Genomic DNA, 23,065 nt, shown 5'->3' on the forward strand with positions numbered 1-23,065 from the left:
TCTACATGAAAACTATTAGAACTGATAAATGAATTCAGCAAGATAGCAGGATTCAAGATTAATATGCAGAAATTGGTTGTATTTCTTTACAGTGATATGAACTACCAGAGAGCAAAAATAAATAAATAAATAAATAAAAAACTCCCATTAAAATCCCATTAAAAAATATCTAGGAACAAATCTAACCAAGGATGTAAAAGACTCATACACTGAGAACTGTAAAACACTGATAAAGGAAATCGAATATGAATCAAGAAAATGGAAAAATAATCATGCTCTTGGACTAGAAGAATTAATACATGTAGTTAAAATGGCCATACTATCCAAAGAACTCTACAGATTTAATGTGATCCCTATCAAATTACCCATGACATTTTTTTCATAGAACGGGAAACAAATAATTCTAAAATTTATTTGGAACCACAAAAGGCCCAGAATTGCCAAAGCAATCCTGAGGAAAAAGAACAAAGCAAATCTATGGAACAGAGTAGACAGTCCAGAAATAAACCCACACACCTAAGTTCAATTAATCTTCAACAACGGAGGCAAGAATATAAAGTGGGAAAAAGATAGTCCCTTAGTAAGTGGTATTACAAAAGCCAAGAGCCGCAATTAATGAAGTTAGAATACAGCCTCACACCATACACAAAAATAAACTCAAAATGGCTTAAAGACTTAAATATAAGACATTACATCATAAAACTTCTGGAAGAGAACATAGGCAAAATATTTTCACACATAAATCATACCAATGTTTTCTTATGTCAGTCTCCCAAGGCAACAGAAATAAAGCAAAATTAAACAAATGAAACCTAATCAAACTTACAAGCCTTTGCTCAACAAAGAAAATCATAAACAAAATGAAAAGATAACTTATGGAGTGGGATAAAATATTTGCAACCATACAATATGGTTGCAAATTTTATTATTGGTTGGTTAAACCACGCAACCAACAAGAGCTTAATTTTCAAAACATATAAACAGTTAATAAAACTTAATTTGCAAAACATATAAACAGCTAATAAAATCAACAATATTATTGGTTGATTAAACCAGGCAACCAACAAGAGCTTAATTAATTTCTGAAACATACAAACAGCAAATAAAACTCAATAACAAAAAAACCAAACAACCCAATCAAAAAATGGGCAAAAGACCTACAGAGACATTTCTCCAAAGAAGACAAACAGATGGTCAAGGAGCACATGAAAAGATGCTCAACATCGTTAATTATTAAAGAAATACATATCAAAACTACACTGAGTTATTACCTCACACTGGAATGGCCATCATCAAAAAGTCCACAAGTAATAAATGCTGGAGAGGGTGTGGATAAAAGGGAATCCTCTTGCACTATTGGTGGGAATGTAAATGCTACAGTCACTATGAAAAACAGTATGGAGGTTCCTTAATAAAATTAAAAAATAGTTACCATATGATCCAGCAATCCCATGCTATGCTGTGCTTAGTCGCTCAGTCATGTCCAACTCTTTGCGACCCCATGAATTGCAGCACTCCAGGCCTCCCTGTCCATCACCAACTCCTGGAGTTCACTCAGACTTATGTCCATTGAGTCAGTGATGCCATCCAGCCATTTCATCCTCTGTTGTCCCCTTCTCCTGCCCCCAATCCCTCCCAGCATCAGAGTCTTTTCCAATGAGTCAACTCTTCGCATGAGGTGGCCAAAGTACTGGAGTTTCAGCTTTAGCATCATTCATTCCAAAGAAATCCCAAGGCTGATCTCCTTCAGAATGGACTGGTTGGATCTCCTTGCAGTCCAAGGCATCTGAAATGAAGATGTGAATAAGAAAAAGGAATCAAAAACACTTCTTCTTACTGAGACCTGGGAACAAACGGCTGCTGTGTGCATCAGGAAACAGAAACACATTTTGGCCTAAATTCAGAAGTTCATTCTGGTGAACAAAAAAATCATCATTGTTTAAAGTTGGACAGAGCTGGGTAATCCTAGGATGGAACTAAGAAAATAAAACAGCTGATTTCAAGCAAACAGCACACAGTGGGACCCATCTGGGTTTAGTTGGTAACCAGGGGCCACACTTTAAAAAACCTTCTACTATGATGTCACCTTCAAGCCATACGAACAAACTATCTTCCTCCTAGAAGAGCTGTTCACCTCCACCCATGTCACAGCATTCTCCAAGCCAGCTTCTTCCCCTCCCTCCACCGTTCATATCTAGACTCTGGATATTTCTCATAGCCACACATTCTTCTCTCTTCTCACTCACCTCAGAGCCTCATTACCCTTATTTTTAAAAAGTAAAATAAAATAAAAGCATCATGTTTAGCTTCCCCGATCCGAGGTTTCTATTAGTTTCCCAAGGCTACTGTAACCAATTAACACAACTTTGGTGGCTCCAAATTAGGGAAAACAATGTGAAAGTTTCTCAAAGATATAAAACCAGGGCCTTCCCTGGTGGCCCGGTGGCGAAGAATCCACCCTCCAATGCAAGGGACATGGTTTCGATCCTGGTCGGGGAACAAGGATCCCACATGCTTTGGGGCCACTAAGCCCGTGCACCACAACTAGAGAAAGCCTGAGCGCCACAGTGAAGACCCAGCACAGCCAGAAAACACATTTTTTTTTTTTAAATTAAAACTAGAACTACCACGTGATACAGCAATCGCACTTCTGGGTATGTACCTGAAAGAAACAAAATCAGCCCTGTATATTCACTGTCACATTCCTCACAATAGCCAGAATATAGAAACGTTAAGTATCCACCAAAGGACGACCGGATAAAGAAAACACAGTAAATACTTAAATGGAATACTGTTCAGCCATAGGAAGGAAATCCTGCCGTTTGTGGCAACACTGATGAATCTGGAGGGCATTGTGCTACGTGAAAGAGGCCATGGAGAGAAAGACATTTTTTGGTAGAATCCGTAGGGTTTTCTGTATGTGTATACGATCATATCATCTGCAAAGACAACCTAACTTCTTCCTTTCTGATGTGGATGCCTTTTATTTATTTTCTTGCCAGATTACTCTGGTTAGAATGCCCAGTACTATGTTGACTAGGAGTCAAGAGTGGGGACTCTTATCTCATTCCTGATCTTGGAGAAAAGCTTTCAATCTTTCACCAATGAGTATGATGTTAGCTGTAGGCTCACGACATATGGCCTTTATTCTGTTAAGGTATGTCCCCTCTACGGCTTCCCTGGGGGCGCAGAGGTAAAGAATATGCCTGGAATGCAGGAGACATGGGAGATGCAGGTTCAATCCATGGCTCAGGAAGATGCCCTGGAGGAGGAAATGGCAACCCATTCCAGTATTCTTGCCTGAAAAATCCCATGGACAGAGGAGCCTGGCAGGCTACAGTCCATGGTGTCGCAGATTCAGACACAACTTAGTGACTGAACAACATATTCCCTCTATATACAGTTTGTTGAAAAATTTTTATTATGAAAGGATGTTGTATTTTCTCAAACTCTTTTCTACATCTCTTAAGATTATCTTACTTTTATTTTCCATTTTATTCATCTTATTTAATAGAATTAATTTATTAATAAACTATTGATTTGCCTATGTTGAACTATCCTCGTATTCTAGGGATAAACCCCCTTGATCATGCTGTATGATTCCTATAATGTGCTGTTAAATTCAGTTTGCAAGTATTTTGTCAAGAATTTTTGCACCTTTATTGATCACCCATATTCATCTGTAGTTTTCTTGTAATGTTTTTATTTGACTTTTTAATCAGGACAATGCTGGCCTCATAAAATGACTTTGGAAGTGCTCCCTCCTCCATTTTTTGAAAGAGTTAGAAAGATTGATGTTATTCTTTAAATGCTTGGTAGGACTCACCAATGAAGCCATCTGGTTCTGGGCCTTACTTTGTTGGGAGGTTCTGGTTTACTGACTTAATCTCCTTACTCCTTATTGGTCTATTCAGAGTTTTGATTTCTGATTCAGTCTTGATATGGTGTATGTTTCTAAGAATTTATCAGTTTATCCTAAGGTTATTCAACTTGTTGGTGTATAGTTGTTGATAGTAATCTCTTATGAACCTCTTTCTGTGGTATCAACTGTCGTTTCTCCTCTTTCATTTCCAATTTATTCGATTCCTCTGCTTTTATTTCTAAAGTTCTGTCAACATTGTCACCCTTTGGTGGTATCATGTTTCCTTAATTTTTCACGTCCCTTGAAGTCTGCATTGCAGTCCTCCCATCTGAAGTAATATTCACCTTCTCCTGTCTTTATTAACTGGTTCAGGAGAGAAGTATCTTCCATCAGCCCTGCCAGTGATTGAGGCTTTCTGACTTCTCTGATTGCACCTCATCCACACTTCTTGCTCCCTCTTGTGGCAGAACCCTTAGGCTTACATGCCTTCTCTTGATGAGCAGTGCAGCCAGCCACGTACTGGCTGTCTTCCTCCTGTTTTGCCAGAGGTGGCACTAAAGCTCAGTTTGCAGTTTCTCCCTAGCCGGTAGATTTGGCTCAGACGTCTGTGTGTGCTCACCTGTCATCAGCCAGGTCCTGCTCTTCCCACTGCTGTCGGGAGCACACAGGGAGCCGGCCACAGGGTCAGGGGCTATTCGTGGGTGAGGTATCCTGAGCGCTTATGGCTCAGATGGTAAAGAATCCGCCTGCAATGCAGGAGACCTGGGTTTGAGCCCTGGGTCAGGAAGATACCTTGGAGGAGGAAATGGCAACCCACTCCAGTATTCTTCCCAGGAGAATCCCATGAACAGAAGAGCCTGGCAGGCTACAGTCCATGGGGTTGCAAAGAGTCGGACATGACTGAGCGACTAAGCACAGCACAGCATATGCTGAGCACTGCAGGTGAGGCATCCCCTGCAGCTTCAGGACAAGCTTCTCGAGTGCAGTCAGCTGGACCCGTGTGCCTTCAATGCCAAGGGGGCTACCGGCCATCTCAATCTCTTCCTGCCTCCCAGTCATGCAGTCCATGTTTCAGGACTCCGGATGTGGGGAGTCAGAAATGAGCTTCTTTGGCAGCCTCCCACATGGACTGGGAAGCCACGTGTCACCCACAAGCTCTCACTTTCCCTGAGAGAAACTGCAGGATGAGATCTCTCCTGGCCCTGAGCTGGGTCCCCTTGGGGGCAGGGTGGTGCACGTCAAGTCAAGCTGCACCTCCCACGCTCTCAGTGCATCCAAACTCACAGTTCTGGGCTCCAAAGGCGGGCTGAAACTTCTCTCCTGGGAGCCCAGACTTCTCAAAGGCTCTCTGGTCGGTGGGTGACTGTTTTAGACAGTGTTTTCCAGGGGCTCCTGGACCAAGGCTGGTGGTAGGGGGAGGGGGCGCTGCTTAAGCCAGTTCACAGGCTATTTCAGGGTCCAGCCAGAGCCAAGTCTGTATCCCTATCAGTTGACTTGCGGGGAAGCAAGACTCCTTTCTCTCAGGGCCCCTTGGCACAGGGTGTTGGATGCCACAGCTCCCAGACGGTACTTCCGTTCATGGTTCAATGCCAAATTACTGTTGCTGAAGGCAAAACAAAGAAGGCAGATGCCTTATTCTGCCACAAGGCTGATGTCACTCCTTAAGGGTTTGTCAGTTTAATCTTCATTTCTTTGAGACCGTGCACTTTCTTTCTCCAGCGTTTCTTCTTTGGGAATTTCTGGACCATGTTCTCTTCCCATTTTTCCTTGGAGGTGATGGCATTTTTGTTCCTTTTAAAATTCTTTGTATTTTCAGGATGCCAACTGTTCATAATAAATATGGCAAATATTGCTCCCAGCTTGTGCCTTTCAGTCATGTTTATAGTGCTTTTTGGTTTGTCTTTTTGTAGTCGGAGCACCATTTTCTGATTGTATTTAAACTTATGGCACATTTTAATCATCTGCCACCAGAAGGATCAATTTGGAAGAGACCAGTTTACTGGGAAAAGTGATTCAATATCAAAACAGAAGAAGAATTTTATTGTGAAAAGTGCAAAAAGGAACTTCTTGGTGGTCCAGTGGCTAAGACTCTGTGCTCCCAAGACAAAGGGACCTGGGTTTGATCCCTGATCTGGGAACTGGATCCCACATGCCACAACTGAGAGTGTGAATGCCGGAAACAGAGATCCCACGTGCCACAGTGAAGATTGAAGGTCCCATGTGCTGCAACCAAGACCCAGCACAGCCAAATAAATACATGCAAATATTTTTCAAAAGTACAAAAAGATGAAAATTCTGTAAAAGCCCTTCATAAGAACAATGCAACACAGTCAACACACATGACAGCATGTGCTTCACAGCTTCCATCCTCTGCCCCCAAAACCCTGTACTGATCCATGCGAGTGGTCTGAGTCAGCATAATGCGGAAATACAAGAATCAGCAGGATCAAGTTCAAGAAGAAGCCACATGGCTTTGTAGAGGCCATACATTGTAGAAGCCAATGTGAAAATATATGTACAGCAGGAATTAATATACAGCTTAACCATTCTTACAAAATTAATGGGCATTTAAAAGAATTCCCTTTTTTTTAAGTGCAGAAGTGATCTTCAATAGTCCAGGTGAGAGATGACAGATTTACAGGTACTTGAGACAAGATGACTCCAGTCATATAAAAGTTTAGTTTTATTATAGGCACTATATGCAAACATTCAGTACTTTTTGCTACTTCTGTAATCTTTTAGCAGGGCAGTCAGTTATAGTTCGAATAAGAAAATATAAATAAAAATTATACACTTTATTAACAAAATCTACTTTGAATGATTCTATAACCTTTCTAATGCAATCATACCCACTGATTTACTCCCGTCGATGATGCTTCTTTCTGTTCTTTCAATATAAAGTCTCTGAAGACCCAGAACAGAGTGCGATGGATCCTCCACTGCGGCAGGAAATGTTAAATAAGTAACTCTACATAGTTTCTCTGGTAAGTGTTCACTTTTTAATTTTGATTAAATGCCATATTTTAACACAAATACTATAAGACAATATTTGGCAGCTTATACGGTCACCGTTCACTGGCGCTTTGTCCCAGCCTGGACACTGACCATGGTGAAATAGATGCCTCGCTGCGCCAGCAGCTGCTGGTGTGTGCCATGCTCCCTGACTCTGCCATTCTCAATCACCACTATCAAGTCTGCGTTCTGGATGGTGGACAGCCGGTGAGCGATCACGATGCAGGTGCGGCCTTCTCGGGCTTTGTCCAGGGCTTCTTGGACAACCTGTTCAATAATCACACAAATTACCTCTGGTCAGGATAATCCTCCCCCTTGAAATCCTCCTTCATAACAAGCCTCACCGTTAATGTATCCAACGATAAGTGCTTCTTTAACAGTGTCAGTGGAATACAACACATATTTCACAAAGCAAGGGATCTGTTATACGGAAGATACCGAATCCTAGTTTGGGTTAGTTCTCGGGTAGGGGCTATCTCCAAGTTGTGTCTATAAATACAGCCCCTGCGATCATTTAAAAGCATTCAGTAGTGGGCTTAGCCATGCAGCATCCTTCTGGTCTAGCACCACAGTTAAGTCAGGAAGCCTAGGCACGGGCCAAACACAGCATCTCTGAATTTTGGTATTTTTAAGATTAAAAAATAATTCTCAGTACAACATTATAAAACAACTATATTCCAATACAAGATTTAAAAAAAAATCTCAGAATGAGTTTATCATTCAGATACCTGAATACTCAACTTTTTCTCAAACTAAAAACAATAGCTAGTATTTACCTAAAGGAACAGCCAGGTTTAAACATTTTTCTGTGCTTCCACTCTTTGCTATAGTTGTTGAGGAGATGCTGTCAGTAGAGATGGGACCGTGCCTCCTGAATGCAGCTTCTTGGATCAATACAAAGTGATCCAGGGCTATTTTTTGGAGCACACGTGCTATAAGACTAATCTGCCTCATTTCATCTTAGATCTCTTGAATGACAGCTACAGAAAGTGTTTAAATTCCACTGAAAGTAACAAGTTTGTTATCAGCCTGAATTTTGTTCTTTACTGTAGAGACAGTAGCGCAAATTTAAACCGTCTAAGGACAGCTGCTTCAGGTGTGAATGAGACCAATTTAAATTCTCATCTTTTCACTTTCCGTGTCCAGAGCCGAGGTAGCTTCATCCAGAAGCAGGATGTGAGGCTGTCTGACAAGGGCGCGAGCTATGGCAATGCGCTGTTTCTGGCCACCAGAGAGCTGAGTTCCTTTGTCCCCTACTCTGGTGTTGTATTTCTGTAAACAGGGTTTTGTTATTATGAAAAGCAGAACTGATAGAGCTGTGAGAAAGAGTCTGCTTGCAGAAAATAGGATAACCACTTCCATACACAAAAAGGTTGAGGTTCAGAAGCTAAGAACGGGTTGATGAGTTTAACAGCAAATTCATAGCTCTAAATGGCAGGATTAATTTCTCTTCTTGAAAATAGACATTTGTGTCTTAAAAATTATGTTTTAGTGTGGACAAATGAACCTGAGGAAGACTACTGCTGCAATGTTAGTCTCTTCAAGCCTTCTGGTTTCACTATATTTGGGACAAAGACTGGTCAGAGGAAGGAAATTTGATTTTAACAGGCTATGCAGAATAATATAATTGAAGCTCATTTTATTTATGACCAGTAGGTGATGCTCTCTGCATTATTTCAAAAAGTGAGGAAGGGAAGATTCTTAGAACGCTAACCTTTTGCTGTCTGCTTTTATAAGACTATTTCCAAAGCGTCAACAATTTTAATGGACGCCAAGAAATTCTATTTTGGTATCTAACTTGAAAAGCTGAAATCTCCTGATTTACTTTTGTTTTTAGAATTCTCCTGAAATTTTTCACATATTGTTTCCCACAGTAGATAATTAAGTATTAAATATGACGATAAGGACTGGAATTAATAGGGTAAATAAGTGAGAGCAGAAATGCAATGTATAACCTAGAAAACCACATTATCCTTTTTCATTCTCAGATTCTTGCCAGGCTGAAATTTTGTAAACTGTGGGCTCTGATTCTGACATCCAGAGTTTGATTTTAAATCATGTCCTACCTCCTACTCTGCTGGTGAGAACGTAAGCTGGTGCAGCCACTATGCAATACAGTATGGAAATTCCTCAGAAAACTAAAAATAGAATTACCGTATGATCTAGCAACCCCACTCCTGGGCACACATCCAGACAAAACTCTAACTCAAAAAGATACGTGCACCCCTATGTTCATAGTAGCACTATTCACAAAAGCGAGACATGGACGCAATCTAAATATTCACTGGCAGATGAACAGTTAACAAAGGTGTGGTGCATACATATGATGGAATATCACGCAGCCATAAAAGAGAATGAAATAATACCATTTGCAGCCACGTGGATGCAACTAGAGATTATCATACTAAGTGAAGTAAGTCAGAAAGAGAAAGACAAATATCATATGGTATCACTTATGTGTGCAACCTACAATATGACACAAGTGAACTTAGCTGCGAGACAGACTCGCGGACACAGAGAACAGACTTGTGTTGCCAAGGGGAGCGAGGTGGGGAGGGATGGAGAGGGAGGCTGGGGTAAAGCAGAAGTAATTACTGTATACAGGATGGATACACAGCAAAGTCTTACTGTTTGGCACATTTAGTATCCTATAAAAACCATAATGAAAATGAATATTAAAAAAGAATGTGTACATATATAGGTTACTGAACAACTCTGCTGTATGGCAGAACTTAACACTGTAAATTGTTGTGTTCAATTGTACTTCAATTAAAAAAAAGTCATGTGCTATGTAGGGTTGCCTGTTTTTGCTTGCTATTTCTAGCAACCCTAATTCTGTGGCACTCAACATAGAGCTCTCCACCTGCAGATGGTGTGAGCGAGCTCAGGGGAGGTTTGGTCAGACGGTTGCAACAGGCCCACCCCAGAGCTGCAGCCACCGGGGAGGCTGATGCACTGAAGTGAGTCCCACAGGTGGAGGGGTTTCCAGGCTGTATGGCCACAATACAGATCCCACTGAGGCAGATAAAGGCAGGACTGTAAACCCCGAGAGAAGGAAGCTAGACCAGCCCCGCTGCAGGATGAGGTAAATCCTAGTGTGAACCACAGAGATGAAGAAGTAGGTCCTTGGAGAGAACATAGGACTTAAGGGGTTTTGCCTTTTCTTTCCCCATGTAGACACTGAGGAAAAGAATTCTGATGTGTACAGGCGTGTTCTGTGGACACAGCCCATAGCCCAGGAAGACAGGGCTCTGTGGCAGACAAAGTGAGGGGGGCAAGATACACTTCATAAGCTAGATGATAATCACTCTCAGTATTTGTCTTTGTTAACCCCTAGCCCAGTGGTTCTCTAACTGTACCTGCACCCTTTATCACCTGGGGTATTAGAACACAGATTCCTACACCCCAGTTCCAAGTTTCTGGTGCAGCAGGTCTGGGGTAGGGCCTGAAAACCTGCATTTCTCACAGGATCCCAGGTGACACTGAGGTGCTGGCCCATGCCCAGACTAACTGACCTCATCATTAGTGAAGAGGATTAAAGTTATGCATTGGATGTTCCAGCCTTAGGAAGGGCCCATTATCCACAGATGGTCTAGAAGGTTAAAGGAGGGGAGAGAAGGTTGGGAGAGAAATGATGGGGACGGTCACACCTGCTTCTGTGGGCCCCATGCCCTGATGTGGAGGGAAAGGCCTCCCAGACGTGTACTTTTTAGTCAGACTGCTCACAGGGAGTCAGGCAGGTGGTTGGGTAAACGACATAGACGGGGACGGGAAGACTCTTGTCTACATCGGGGGTGTTTTGGTTGCTCATTTCTCTTCACCTTTGGGATCCAGCCCTTTACAAATCACAACCACAGGCTCCCAGGCACCCCATCTGGTGAGAGACTTACGTCTGGCAGCATCTCGATGAAGAGGTGGATGTTGGCCTCCTTGGCCACGCGCTCAATCTCCTCCTGGGACACGACCCGGCTGCTGTCTCCATAGGCAATGTTCTCGCCGATGCTGCAGTCAAACAGAATGGGCTCCTGGGACATGATGCCCATGTGTGCACGCAGCCACTGGACATTCAGCTGCTTTATTTCCTTGCCATCGATTAGCTGAAAACAAGAGATCATGGATCAGCCTCAGAACCGGAACATTTTTGAATTTAGCAAAATTAATGTTGTTATTTCCTACGTTAAGACTGCAAGTTGTTATGAGACTGTTGTTGTTGCTTTTAGTTTGGACTGAAGGTTAACTGAATCAGGTTATAATTGCATGCTTTGGGGAACTGTCATGTTTCTTGCATTTTAACTCTGGCTTCTGATATATGCATCTGGAAGGCAGAATAATTGCTGTCTCTTGGACTTCAAGATCAAATTAGTCAATCTTAAGGGAAATCAACCCTGAATCAACCCCCCACCGCCATTGGAAGGACTGATGAAGCTGAAGCTCCAGTATTTTGGTCATCTGATGTGAAGAACCGACTCACTGGGAAAGTCCCTGGTGCTAGGAAAGATTGAGGGCAAGAGGAGAAGGGGGTGACAGAGGATAAGATGTTGGATGACATCACCGATGCAATGGACATGAACTTGGGCAAACTTCGGGAGACAGCGAGGGACAGGGAGGCCTGGCATGCTGCAGTCCGTGGGGTCGCAAAGTCAGACACAACTGGGTGACTGAACAACAGCAACAAGGCATAATAATGCCCATCTCCTCCATCCAAGATATCCACGCTCTAGTTCACGAAACCTGCTCATGTTATTCACACGCAGAGAGAATTACAATGGAAGGCTGCTCATCAGCTGAGCTCAAGATGAGGAGCTTATCTTGGATTATCCAGGTGGACCCAACATAATCATAAGGGTCCTTAACTGTGTGGGGTGGAGGGCAGGAGACTGGGGATCACAGTGAAGCAACATGAGGAGGACTCGATCAGTCATTGCTGGCTTTGAAGATGGAGGAAGGGGCCATGAGCCAGAAAAGATAAGCAAGCAGACTCTCCCTGAGGGCCTGCAGAAGGTGCACAGCCCCGCCGACACCATGCGGTCCACTTGGGACATCTGACTTACAGAATGCATAAGATAGACCTGTGGGGTTTTACTCCCCTAAACTGGCTGTAATTTGTTGTAGCAGCCACCAGAAACTAATAAAACATATTCTATTTCTGTGGAATTTTTTAAAAATAAGATGACACAGGATCCCAGTTCCCCAACCAGAGGCTGAACTCTAGTTCAACTGGAGTCTTAACCACTGGACCAACCAGGGAAGTCCCCCATCCTTACTGCTCTGTATTGATTTTTCACAGGAAAAGCATCCACGATTCAATTGGAAATAACTAACTGCTATCACCACATAACAGGCCTGGAGGTTACATTTCTGATCTGACCTGTTAGTCAGGATCAGCTGTTTGAGGACTCAAGTGAAACAGAAGTGAGCGTGGGAGGATGCCGCTATCTCTCTAAATAGTTGTTGACCTTAGGAAAGTGAGTTAGTACCTCAGTTTCTTTGCACGTAAAATGGGAATGATTATAATCCCTATCTCTCTAAATAGTTGTTGACCTTACGAAAGTGAGTTAGTAACTCAGTTTCTTTGCACGTAAAATGGGAATGATTATAATCCCTAAACTCTGGAATTGAGGATTCAGCGACGTCAGCAGGGACCCCACTGAGCACAGTGCTAGGCACAGAGTGTGTGAAGGACTGTCTGTGGTTTGGAACGGTGCCTGTGTGATGCACTTGGAACCACAGGAGAGGGATAGATGTCTGAGGGGATAAAAGGATGGACAGACATCTATAGCTTACCCAGAGCAGCAGGAGGGAGAGCCTGGCCTTTCTCTAGGAACCTGGCTCCTCTTGGATCACCCTTCAGAAGCCTGGGCGTGCCCATTACGGCCTCGCAGATAAAAATCCTTCCTCTCTGATGGAGACATATCTGCCCCAAAGATCTACTTTGCAAGAGAACGCTGGCATTCAAGTGAGAGCTGCCATAACCGCAGAAGAAGACATCAGTGACTCAGCTTCGAGCTTTTCTAATACTGATGAGTATATCCTGAGCTATAAATATACTCTGAATCCCATGTGCCTGCACGCCTCTGGGAGACAGCTGGCCAAGGACAGGGTACATACGGGCTTTGCTGCAGGAAGGTAGCTTCTATTTGTGAAATTAGCAGGTGCAAAGATGGATGGAAAACACAGCCATGACCTTATTAGTACCCAGCCCAGTTGCCATGGAGACTATTCCAAGCATCTATGCTCCAGGCTTCCTCGTGGTGTTAAGTGAAAGTGAAAGTAGAGGCTGAAAAGAGGAAGGAAAAACCACACAAGGATGGTTACAAACCATATAGCAGGTCAGGCTAGATGGAACATTGCACACTTGAGAAATGGAGAACTGAGGGAAGAAAAAGAATTTTTTTTTCCAGACTTATACCCCTAGGGGGCTCCCCTGGTGGCTCAGATGGTAAAGAATCTGCCTGCAATGCAGGAGACCCAGGTTCAATCTCTGGGTTGGGAAGATCCCCTGGAGAAGAGAATGGCAACCCACTCCAGTATTCTTGCCTGGAGAATCCCATGGACAGAGAAACCTGGGGGCTACAGTCCACGGGGTTGCAAAGAGTCGTACACAACTGAGCAACACACACACACACACACACACACACACACACACACACACACACACACACACTGCTAGGAGAAAAAAAGACACTGTTTAACTAATATAATCAGATGAATATGACTGATCCCTGCAAGCTTCAATGAGTTTTTCCATCAGACATATAAGATACTTAGAGCTCCTCATCCCCACACTATACACAGCTACTGCTAACTATTTAAAACTTGTGTTTCCTAAAGGATCCTTTCCTGAGGGAAAATATGTTAAAAAGTCCAAATGTAAAAAGATCAATGCACATCTTCTTTGGCTGAGGCACGGGTGGTGGTCTGAGGAAGACCAAGGAAATCCAGTGAGTCTGTGAACACTGCTCAAAAGATCCTGGCCTAAGTGAAAATCTCAAGTAACACACTGACTGTAACAATGAAAGGCTAGATTAAAATGATGAGCTATCCCTATTCTAGACTTAAATCTACTGCCTGATTTCAGTAGCACAATCAAATGTTAAATATGTATAATTTTCCTGTATGTATTTACTCTGAAATAATTTTAGATAAGTTATTGAGCACTGATTATATTATAGGTTCTGTGATTAAGTATGCCTCATGTACTCTCTCATTTAATCTTAACAAAACTTGCAAGATATGTGTGATTTTAATCCCCATTTTACTGATGAGGACACGAGCAGAGTTCGGTCACTTGTGCAGGGTCACGTTCTTAGTGGCTGAGGGAGCTCAGGTCTGCACACTACAGGTTAGATTTTGGCTACACAGTGGTTGAGAATTGAAAAATACTTTCTGTCTTCTTTCAAAGGAACAATGTATCCATCTTAGCCCAGGCACCCAGTGGGTAACAGCCAGAGGACAGGCTTCTAGCTGTGTCCTAAGAGGGAGAGAGGACTCTGATGGTGGTGTGTAGGATGGGCAAGGGGAGAAAGGAAAGGTCACGGGAAGACTCAAGACTCGAGTGAGTCTCAGTGAAGCTAATGAATATAAGATTCAAGGACCCTCATCTGCAGGCAAATGCTGGGAGTTAAACAATGTCCTGGGTGAGGGGAGGCCAGGCTGCAGTCAGGGGGCTTTTCTGGCTAAGCCTTTAGGATAACTTGCCTAAAAAGGAGAGGGACCAGAATCCTTAAGGCTTTAATATTTTGTTGTGAATTTTTTTCACTAGAAGTAAATATTTACGCTTGTGACTAATTCTGTGTTCCTAACTTCAGACTCTTTCAAGTATAGTCCCTGAAACTGTGCAACTTTCAGGCCCCACAAACCTCAGAACCTCTACTCTCTGAACAATCCCATAGCTTCATTTTGTAAGACTCGCCACAATGTGACCTGAAACTTGCAAAGTTACCAGTTCAGTGGTCCTCAAAGTCTGGTTGGCATCAGAATCATCTGGCAAAGTTTAAAAAATGAAGAGGCCTGGTCCTAACCTGTGTGAATGAGCCAGGGTGGCTGCATTCTTTGTGAGCTCTCCAGATCATTCGGACCCATACCAGTCTGAGAACCAGCACTCAGATCAATGTTGCTAAGTGTGACTTGAGGCTTGCTGATGGTCAAGAGCATTTCCTGACCTCAGGGTCAAGTCCTTGCTTCAGTTCTTACAATCAAATGATGCTCCAGTCCCCAGACTTTTTTTTTTTTTTCATGGCAGTAGGAACTAATCGCTAACAACCTACTGACTTAGTCTTTCAAGATCACCAATTGATGTTCCTAAACAGAACTTGGCGCATTTACTAGCCTTTACTGGGGCACCTCCACTAAGAAGGCTGGCTGCTGTGTAGCACCTGGTGGCATCTCAAAGCTCTAGCGCAAACACACAGGAGGAGATCACCGTGTTCCTCCGGCAGATGAGGGCGCTTTGTTTGCACTGCATCATCACTGCAGTCCTGAGAGGGTTATTCTCCTACGCTCTCAGCACTCATTTCCATATTCTTCTGTGTCTGTCCTTTCACCTATCAAGGGACTGCAGGACTAAAATCTACTTCTTAGGCTCCCTTCTGCCGCCAGAAGTAACTGAGGTTCTACCAGTGAGATGCCCGGTGCAAAACCTGGAAACCAGAAGCTGTGGTAACCTGTCGCCCGTGTTCCGGCAGAGAGGAGCTTCTGCAGCAGTGAGACTCTGTTCTTGTGTCTTCAGGCTTGGAGCAGCTGTGACATGAGCACAAGTCCCGGCAACTTCCTGGCCACAGGATCTCAGCTGCGGCGCTGATTTGAATGCTGGGAGCGCTGACTCTGACTCCCCTCTGCCAGTGATGATGTGAGCGCTGAACCCCCTTATTAAACGAGCAGCTGCTCGGATGCCCACAGCACTTTGTTTCCTACGCTGAACCATAACTGGTACGGTTCATGTCTTTAATTTTGCTCCCCTGCGTTAATGGATGTGGAGAATAACCATTTATTTCTTTACTTTCTTGTAGTCTGATTATTTTACTGTTATCATTATTGCTGTTTTCAACTCCAACACTCTGTTATCACCAAGAGTTTTTCCCACTACAGTGACTACATGTGCAATTGGGGGGGCAGGCTGGGGAATGAAAATTTTTTGCCTTTCCTAACTGGGCTATAATCAAACAAGTTTGAGAGTCATTATTCTAATTAAATCTGCTATTTCAGCCAACTTATGCTGCATGCGTGCATGATTAGTTACTTTTGTTGTGTCCGACTCTTTGTGACCCCGTGGACAGTAGCCCACCAGGCTGCTCTGTCCCTGGGGATTCTCCAGGCAAGAATACTGGAACGGGTTGCCATGCCCTCCTCCAGGGGATCCCCCTGATCCACGGACTGAACTCATGTCTCCTGAGCCTCCTACATTGGCAGGTGGGTTCTTTTCCCACCTGGGAAGCCCAACTTATGCTACATTAGGAAAAAATTACTCATCAGCAACAGCTCACATTATCTCTTTCATCAAACAACATCTTGATTGCACACCCTTATAGCCTTATGCCTCTAGTTCTAGTTTTCCCTTAAGAATCAACTCTAGATCTATCATCTGTTTTAAAAAAAATTTTGGCCATGCCAAGTGGCATGTGGGATCTTAGTTCCCCCACTAGGGATCAAACCCATGTCCCCTACACTGGAAGCAGGGATTCTTAACCAATGGACCACTGGGGAAGCCCCAAAGTCTATCTTCTTTAACTCATGGAAGGATATGCCCTATCTCTTCAGTTAAAATCTTTAACCATCCCCTATAATTCATTAGAGATTAACATATAACATGCTGCTTAATAAATGTCTCTTAAGGACCATGATCACTGTCTGAGAGACAACATTTTCTCCTCTGATGGCTTCATTTGTCAGGAAGGTCTTCACTGAGAGTTCTCTGTCCAAACCTTAAACATAAAACTGAAGCATAAAGTCAGAATTCACAGAAAATATGTGATGAAGTAGTAAAAATAAGGAACCAAGCTTAAAGAAGAATAAAGCGTACATAACTGTCACAGAATAGACTCACTAAAGGCACAACTGTCTTTGGATACAGTAAGAAATATTTATGATCACTGTGATTACTGTGAGGAAGTGAAAAGAGCCCTCGCCTACAGGCAGAAAATGCTATTTCCATGTCAACCATTAATGCAAGCAGGACCCATAAGGAGCTGGCGGGCATCAGTCTCACTGTACAAAGCAGGTGTCCATCCTGGTTGGGCAGTGCCCAGGCCATTCCAGTTGTTGAATATTTTGAATGTTATCCCTGAGTATAACCGATAACTCAAGGCCTACATAATGGAAATGTTTTGCTATAAATTTCACTCCTTCCTAATTTGATTCTTTTCTAGTCCCCATTACAGTCATTTCAAAATTCACTATTTGGGGGAGTTCCCTGGCAGTCCAGTGGTTACAACTTCATAATTTCACTGCAATGGCCCAGGTTCCACCCCTGGTCAGGGAACTAAGATTCCACAAGCTGCACAGTGCGACCAAAAAATAACAATCAAAAATGTCCCTACTCCCTTCGTTGGCCTATCTCATTCCCAGTGCCTAAGAGAGTCCCTGACAAGCACTCATTGACAGTTTACTGAACGTCCCATGAATAAACCTGACTCTTCACTTACCCTTTTAGTTTAGAAAGAAAAGAGAATCCCTCTATGTTCTTTATCTGTTTCCCAAATTTGTTGGTATCGCTTTTTTTTTTTTCTTAGAAGGTGTCTGAATTTCCTTTCTCCATCAATGGTTTTATCCCATCTTCAGCCATAAAAATGTTCAGGATTCCCCATGATGAACATCTTCCCTTGGTTCTGCCCAGTTGTATTTTCCTTCCCTCTCCTTTGATCTGCCGCTAGTCTCCACACACTTCATCTCTGTTTCCCTCCTAACCACACCTCAGCCATGCGCAACTGTCTTCTCCCGCCACCACTTCACGGAGGAGACTGTGAAAGGTCAGAAGCAGCCCATTAACGGCCAGCCCCTCCCACGTCTTTTCGGTCTTCACCGTACCCCGTCTCTCCACGGCGTCTGCCACTGGGGACCGCCTTCTCCTTGCCATCCCTGGCTTCCATCTGGCTTTTCTCAGCGCCCCTCCTCTGCCTTTCTGGATTTCCACCTCCCCGGATCCTCTCATGTAACTGAGACCAAGGGAAGGGGGACGGCAGGCAAAAAGGCTGCTTGTCGAGGAGGGGAGGGTAGTAGAGTTGAGGGAAAGGTTGGACAAATTGGCTGGAACAGTGGACACAGCTTTGAGACTATGTCAAGGAGGTCAGGCTTTAAGTGGAATCATTGTTCAAAGGTTTGTAAAGCCATGGTTTATAGTCGAGAATTAAATAGGCATTAAGAAGATGAAAAATTTGGAATGAGCTGAACAAGAAAGGAGCTCAGAAGGACCTAGAGATTATTATACTAAATGAAGTAATTCACACAGAGAAACACAAATATCATATGCTATCACTCATGTGGAATCTAATTTTTAAAAATTATACAAATGAGGAATCTAATTTTTTAAAATTATACAAATGAACTTTACAAAACAGAAAGAAGACTCTCAGATTTCGAAAACACACTTATGGTTACCAAAGGGGAAACATGTTGGAGAAGGATAAATTAGGAGCGTGGGATTAGCACACACAATCCTCTATATATAAAACAGATAACTGACAAGGACCTACTGTTGAGGGAACTCCACTCAATATTCTGTAACAACCTGTATGGGTAAAGAATCTGAAAAAAGCGTGGATATATGTATATGTGTAACTGAACTGCTTTGTCGTACACCTGAAACTAACACTACACTCCACAAAAAAATAAAGAAAATAGTGCGCTCACCACTGTGCAAGCCAAGGGGTCATAGAACCGCTCCAGGAGCTGGGCGACCGTGCTCTTCCCGCAGCCGCTGCTGCCCACCAGGGCCAGCGTCTGGCCCTTCTTCACCTCCAGGCTCAGCCCCCGAAGCACCGGGATGTCTGGTCGAGTCGGGTAGTTGAACACGACGTCATTAAAGGCCACATTTCCTTCCACCGTACTCTAAAATCAGGACAGTAACAGTAAATTTCATTGCTGCAATCCTGAAAACTGACTTTAGAGCCAATCCTCTGTACTGCCAGGTATCAGAGGGCAGCGACCTTGGATCCAATCAAGCTTCAGTTGTAACTGCTAGAAAGTAATACAGATCTAAAAGGGTCAGCATTTCCACAGCATGTCTCATTAACACAATACAAATGTGATAACCCAAAGCTATAACGGAATTACCTACACATAATAAAACCTGATTCACAGGATTTGTGTATAAAATGGGCAGTATTCCTATATCCCTGTGGCTCTGTTATATAAAAGTACTAGATGTTAACATGTATCAATATTATCAGCATTTATTAAAATGAACCCATGATCAAGAAAGTTTCATTTTACTACCAGCAAGTAAAAGCACAGATTTTATTAAACTTCCACTTAGAATGCATTCATTCATCAGTTAGGTCACGTACAAAACATGAAACTGACCGGCTTTAGGCCTTCCGTGCTGTAGCTGTCGATCAGAGTTTTTTCAATGATATTGATGACGTGGGCTGCTGACACTTTGGCCTTGGCATAGTCAGGAGCAAATGAACTGACCTGTCCCACAGCCATGGCACCAAAGACAATAGCTGAGAACACTCTGCCAACAACAAGGACAAAATGTGTCAAGAGTTAACGACTGCAATGCCAAAAGGGTGGCACTTCTACAACCTGAGAGCCGCCTCGAAGAATCCAACACATTAGTCAAACAAGAAGCAACCGTCTCCTTATAAGTTCATATCAGTGTGGTTAACTGATTGTAAAAAGACCTCATGTTTCACCTCTCTCTAGGTTTTCGCCTTCTTATAATGTGACCTTGCAGCCTCTCCATGGAAGAAGTGGAATTTGTCTTCCTGCCCTTGGAATCTGGGTTGGCCTTGGGACTTGCTCTGGCCAACAGGATGTGGTGGAAGTGACGGTTTCCAGCTCCAAGCCTACGATTCAGGGGGCCTTGCGTGCCCCTGTCTCTCTCATTCCACCACAACCACAAGCCTGGCTGGCTGGCTGGAGGACAAGGCACAGACAGAAGAGTGTTGTGCGGGCCCCACTGCTCACTGCACACACGCGTGAGCCCAGCTGAGATCTCCTCTGCCTAGCCCAGACAGCAGAACTGCCTGGCTGACCCCAGACTTCAGAGCCAAGAACAGATGTTCACTACTGTACATTCCTGGGGGCTAGTGGGTGGCTGTCTTGCAGCAGTATCTGTGGCCATCAATAATGGATATAGGCAGTTTTGCTGGAATTGGATCAGAGTCTTAGAAAAGCCGTGAGCCATGCAGCAAAGAAGAGAGTTCCTTAAACAGCCAGATAGTGTGCTGCTCTCAAGATGCTCTGAGTTCTTTTGGTTTTTTTTTTTTGGCCACGCTGCAGCTTCTGAGATCTTAGTTCCCCTTAGGGATCGAACTCAGGCCACAGTACTGAAAGCAACTGAATCCTAACCACTGGACCACCAAGGAACTCCCTGCATCGCCATTCTTAATCTACATCATTAGAATCATAGCAGCTTCAAGTCAGGAAGGACTTCACAAGATGTCAAGTCCAGCTCTCCAAGTTTGTGCCAGGGCGCACACCCCAAGCCAGCTCCCATACTTTGTTTTAAGGAAGGAGGAAGTTTGCTGGAGGAAATCTTTTGTTAAAAAGTTCCTTTTCCTCCATAGTGGCTAATACAGCCACTATGGAGAACAGTGTGGAGATTCCTTAAAAAACTGGAAATAGACCTGCCTTATGATCCAGCAATCCCACTGCTGGGCATACACACTGAGGAAACCAGAAGGGAAAGAGACACGAGTACCCCAATGTTCATCGCAGCACTGTTTATAATAGCCGGGACATGGAAGCAACCTAGATGTCCATCAGCAGATGAATGGATAAGAAAGCTGTGGTACATATACACAATGGAGTATTATTCAGCCATTAAAAAGAATACATTTGAATCAGTTCTAATGAGGTGGATGAAACTGGAGCCTATTATCCAGAGTGAAGTAAGCCAGAAAGAAAAACACCAATACAGTATACTAACGCATATATATGGAATTTAGAAAGATGGTAACAATAACCCTGTGTACGAGACAGCAAAAGAGACACCGATGTATAGAACAGTCTTATGGACTCTGTGGGAGAGGGAGAGGGTGGGAAGATTTGGGAGAATGGCATTGAAACATGTAAAATATCATGTATGAAATGAGTTGCCAGTCCAGGTTCGATGCACGATACTGGATGCTTGGGGCTGGTGCACTGGGAAGACCCAGAGGGATGGAATGGGGAGGGAGGAGGGAGGGGGGTTCGGGATGGGGAACACATGTATACCTGTGGCGGATTCATTTTGATATTTGGCAAATCTAATACAGTTATGTTAAGTTTAAAAATAAAATAAAATTTAAAAAAAAAAAAAAAGTTCCTTTTCAAATCAAAGAGAAATGTACATCCTTTTGCCTAATACTGCCCTTCAAAGAACTGGAATATTATTTAAAAAGCCCTTTGCATCTTTGGTAACTCCTTTCACTCCCAACATTCCAGCTGCCTTTTTCTGGACACATTGATCAAAATGTCTTTTTAAACAGTGGGCCTAGAACCAATACAACATTGGGGATCTTCCCAGGATAATACTGTGAGTCCATGAACAAATCACTCAGATGGTTCGTTTGGTCTTCTTATCTAGAACTGTAGGATCTTTTTCAAACAGATAGCTCTTCAGACAGGTCTCCCCTATCTCTTACTCAGAAGACTTATTTTCCAAATCTAACAATCCAAGAGTCAGCAACTTCCATCAGTTGAATACCTTAACCTCAGAGTAAAGCACTAATTCGGCTTCTCTGGTGACTCAGAAGGTAACGAGTCTGCCTGCAGTTTGGGAGACCTGAGTTCAATACCTGGGTCCGGAAGATCCCCTGGAGAAGGAAATGGCAATCCACTCCAGTATTCTTGCCTGGAAAATCCCATGGACAGAGAAGCCTGGTGGGCTACAGTCCATAGGATCGCAAAGAGTCGGATGGGACTGAGTGACTACACTTTCACCTTCAAAGCAATAATTATCAAATAATTATCTAATCAAGCACCAATACCAGTGAAGCCTGATTACAATCCTTTGGCCATAGTTATAAAGAGCACCTGCATATCATCTGTCAGAGAGAAGTTGAGTGGAAATTTTACAATCTTCTGCTGGGTCATCCTGAGAAACCTGGAGCACAAACCGATGTCTAAATAGGATGTAAATGTTACACTGACATGTACTTCCACGTCTCACTGATGCTGGTTTAACTAGAAAACTGTGTCACCAGTGATTATGGTGGCTATCAAAGGGCAGCTCACACATCACCAAATCAAGACACTCAGAAAAATTACACTCACTTTTCACTACCAAACCACGTATTTTAGTTTAACTGTATATTCAGTACTTTAGAAGGAAGTCCAGGCCTGTCTTCTGACTCAGGTACCATCTTCTGCATTTCACGGCGATGAGCCAGATATTCCCATAGAGCTTTCCTTTTTCATTCCTCAATTTCTCCAGCTCTTACCTTCTAATTCCTTTTCTCTTATCAAGCAAAGCAAATGTATCCTAGAATATTCCAGGGCTCTCAGACCTCAGTGCTCCACGTCTATTCTTTAGCTGCCCTGTTCAGAATCTTCTCAAAGGAACCAGGTGCTTGACTCTGGGTGAGGCTTCTTCCCAATCACCTAGGCCTGCTGGAAACCCCTTGATGAGTCACCGAGCCATGGATTTGAGAAGGTCAAATATGTCAGCCAGTACTGGAGAGAAGGGCAGATACCAATTCCCCAAATGGAATGGGATGCTTTCAGAGTAACACATGGAGACTCAGAGGCAAAAATGCCAACTTCTGAATCACCAAAATCTCTTCATGAAGCTTCACAGTAAGGCTTCCTATCCAGGCATGAAGCACATGCACCTTGGTTTCATTTCTAGAGCCCGACTGTCAATAGGAGCCCCGTACTTACAAGAGAACATCCTGAAACTCCATGATGCCTTGCGCCACCAAGTAGGCACCAAACCAGAAACAGCCAGCATAGGAGAAATACATCATTGCCTGGGTGATGGAAAATGTAATTCCAAAGACATGTGCTTTCCTCAAAGAGTTTCTGAAAAGAAGACATTCTGACATTTAC

At 43.4% G+C, this 23,065-nt stretch overlaps 2 protein-coding genes across 3 annotated transcripts in view; both read right to left on the reverse strand.

Annotated features, from left to right (window-relative positions):
- LOC129659029 (phosphatidylcholine translocator ABCB4-like) overlaps positions 1–1,710 on the reverse strand; it is a 31,698-nt gene extending 29,988 nt beyond the window's left edge. For both annotated transcript variants that reach the window (XM_055590027.1, XM_055590028.1), the window contains exon 1: positions 1,433–1,710. The gene's annotated coding sequence lies outside the window, so the exon portion shown is untranslated. The remainder of the gene's footprint in view (positions 1–1,432) is intronic.
- A 4,827-nt stretch (positions 1,711–6,537) lies between these two features.
- The window catches only part of LOC129659030 (ATP-dependent translocase ABCB1-like), a 99,704-nt gene continuing 83,176 nt past the window's right edge, over positions 6,538–23,065 (reverse strand). Inside the window, 7 exon segments of the mRNA XM_055590029.1 lie at positions 6,538–6,801; positions 6,968–7,141; positions 8,000–8,146; positions 10,765–10,971; positions 18,719–18,916; positions 19,391–19,544; positions 22,898–23,038. Coding sequence (XP_055446004.1) covers positions 6,706–6,801; positions 6,968–7,141; positions 8,000–8,146; positions 10,765–10,971; positions 18,719–18,916; positions 19,391–19,544; positions 22,898–23,038 — 1,117 coding nt within the window. The 3' untranslated portion in view covers positions 6,538–6,705.

This window comes from Bubalus kerabau, chromosome 8 (genome assembly GCF_029407905.1).
Source record: "Bubalus kerabau isolate K-KA32 ecotype Philippines breed swamp buffalo chromosome 8, PCC_UOA_SB_1v2, whole genome shotgun sequence".
Classification (NCBI taxonomy): Eukaryota; Metazoa; Chordata; class Mammalia; order Artiodactyla; family Bovidae; genus Bubalus; species Bubalus kerabau.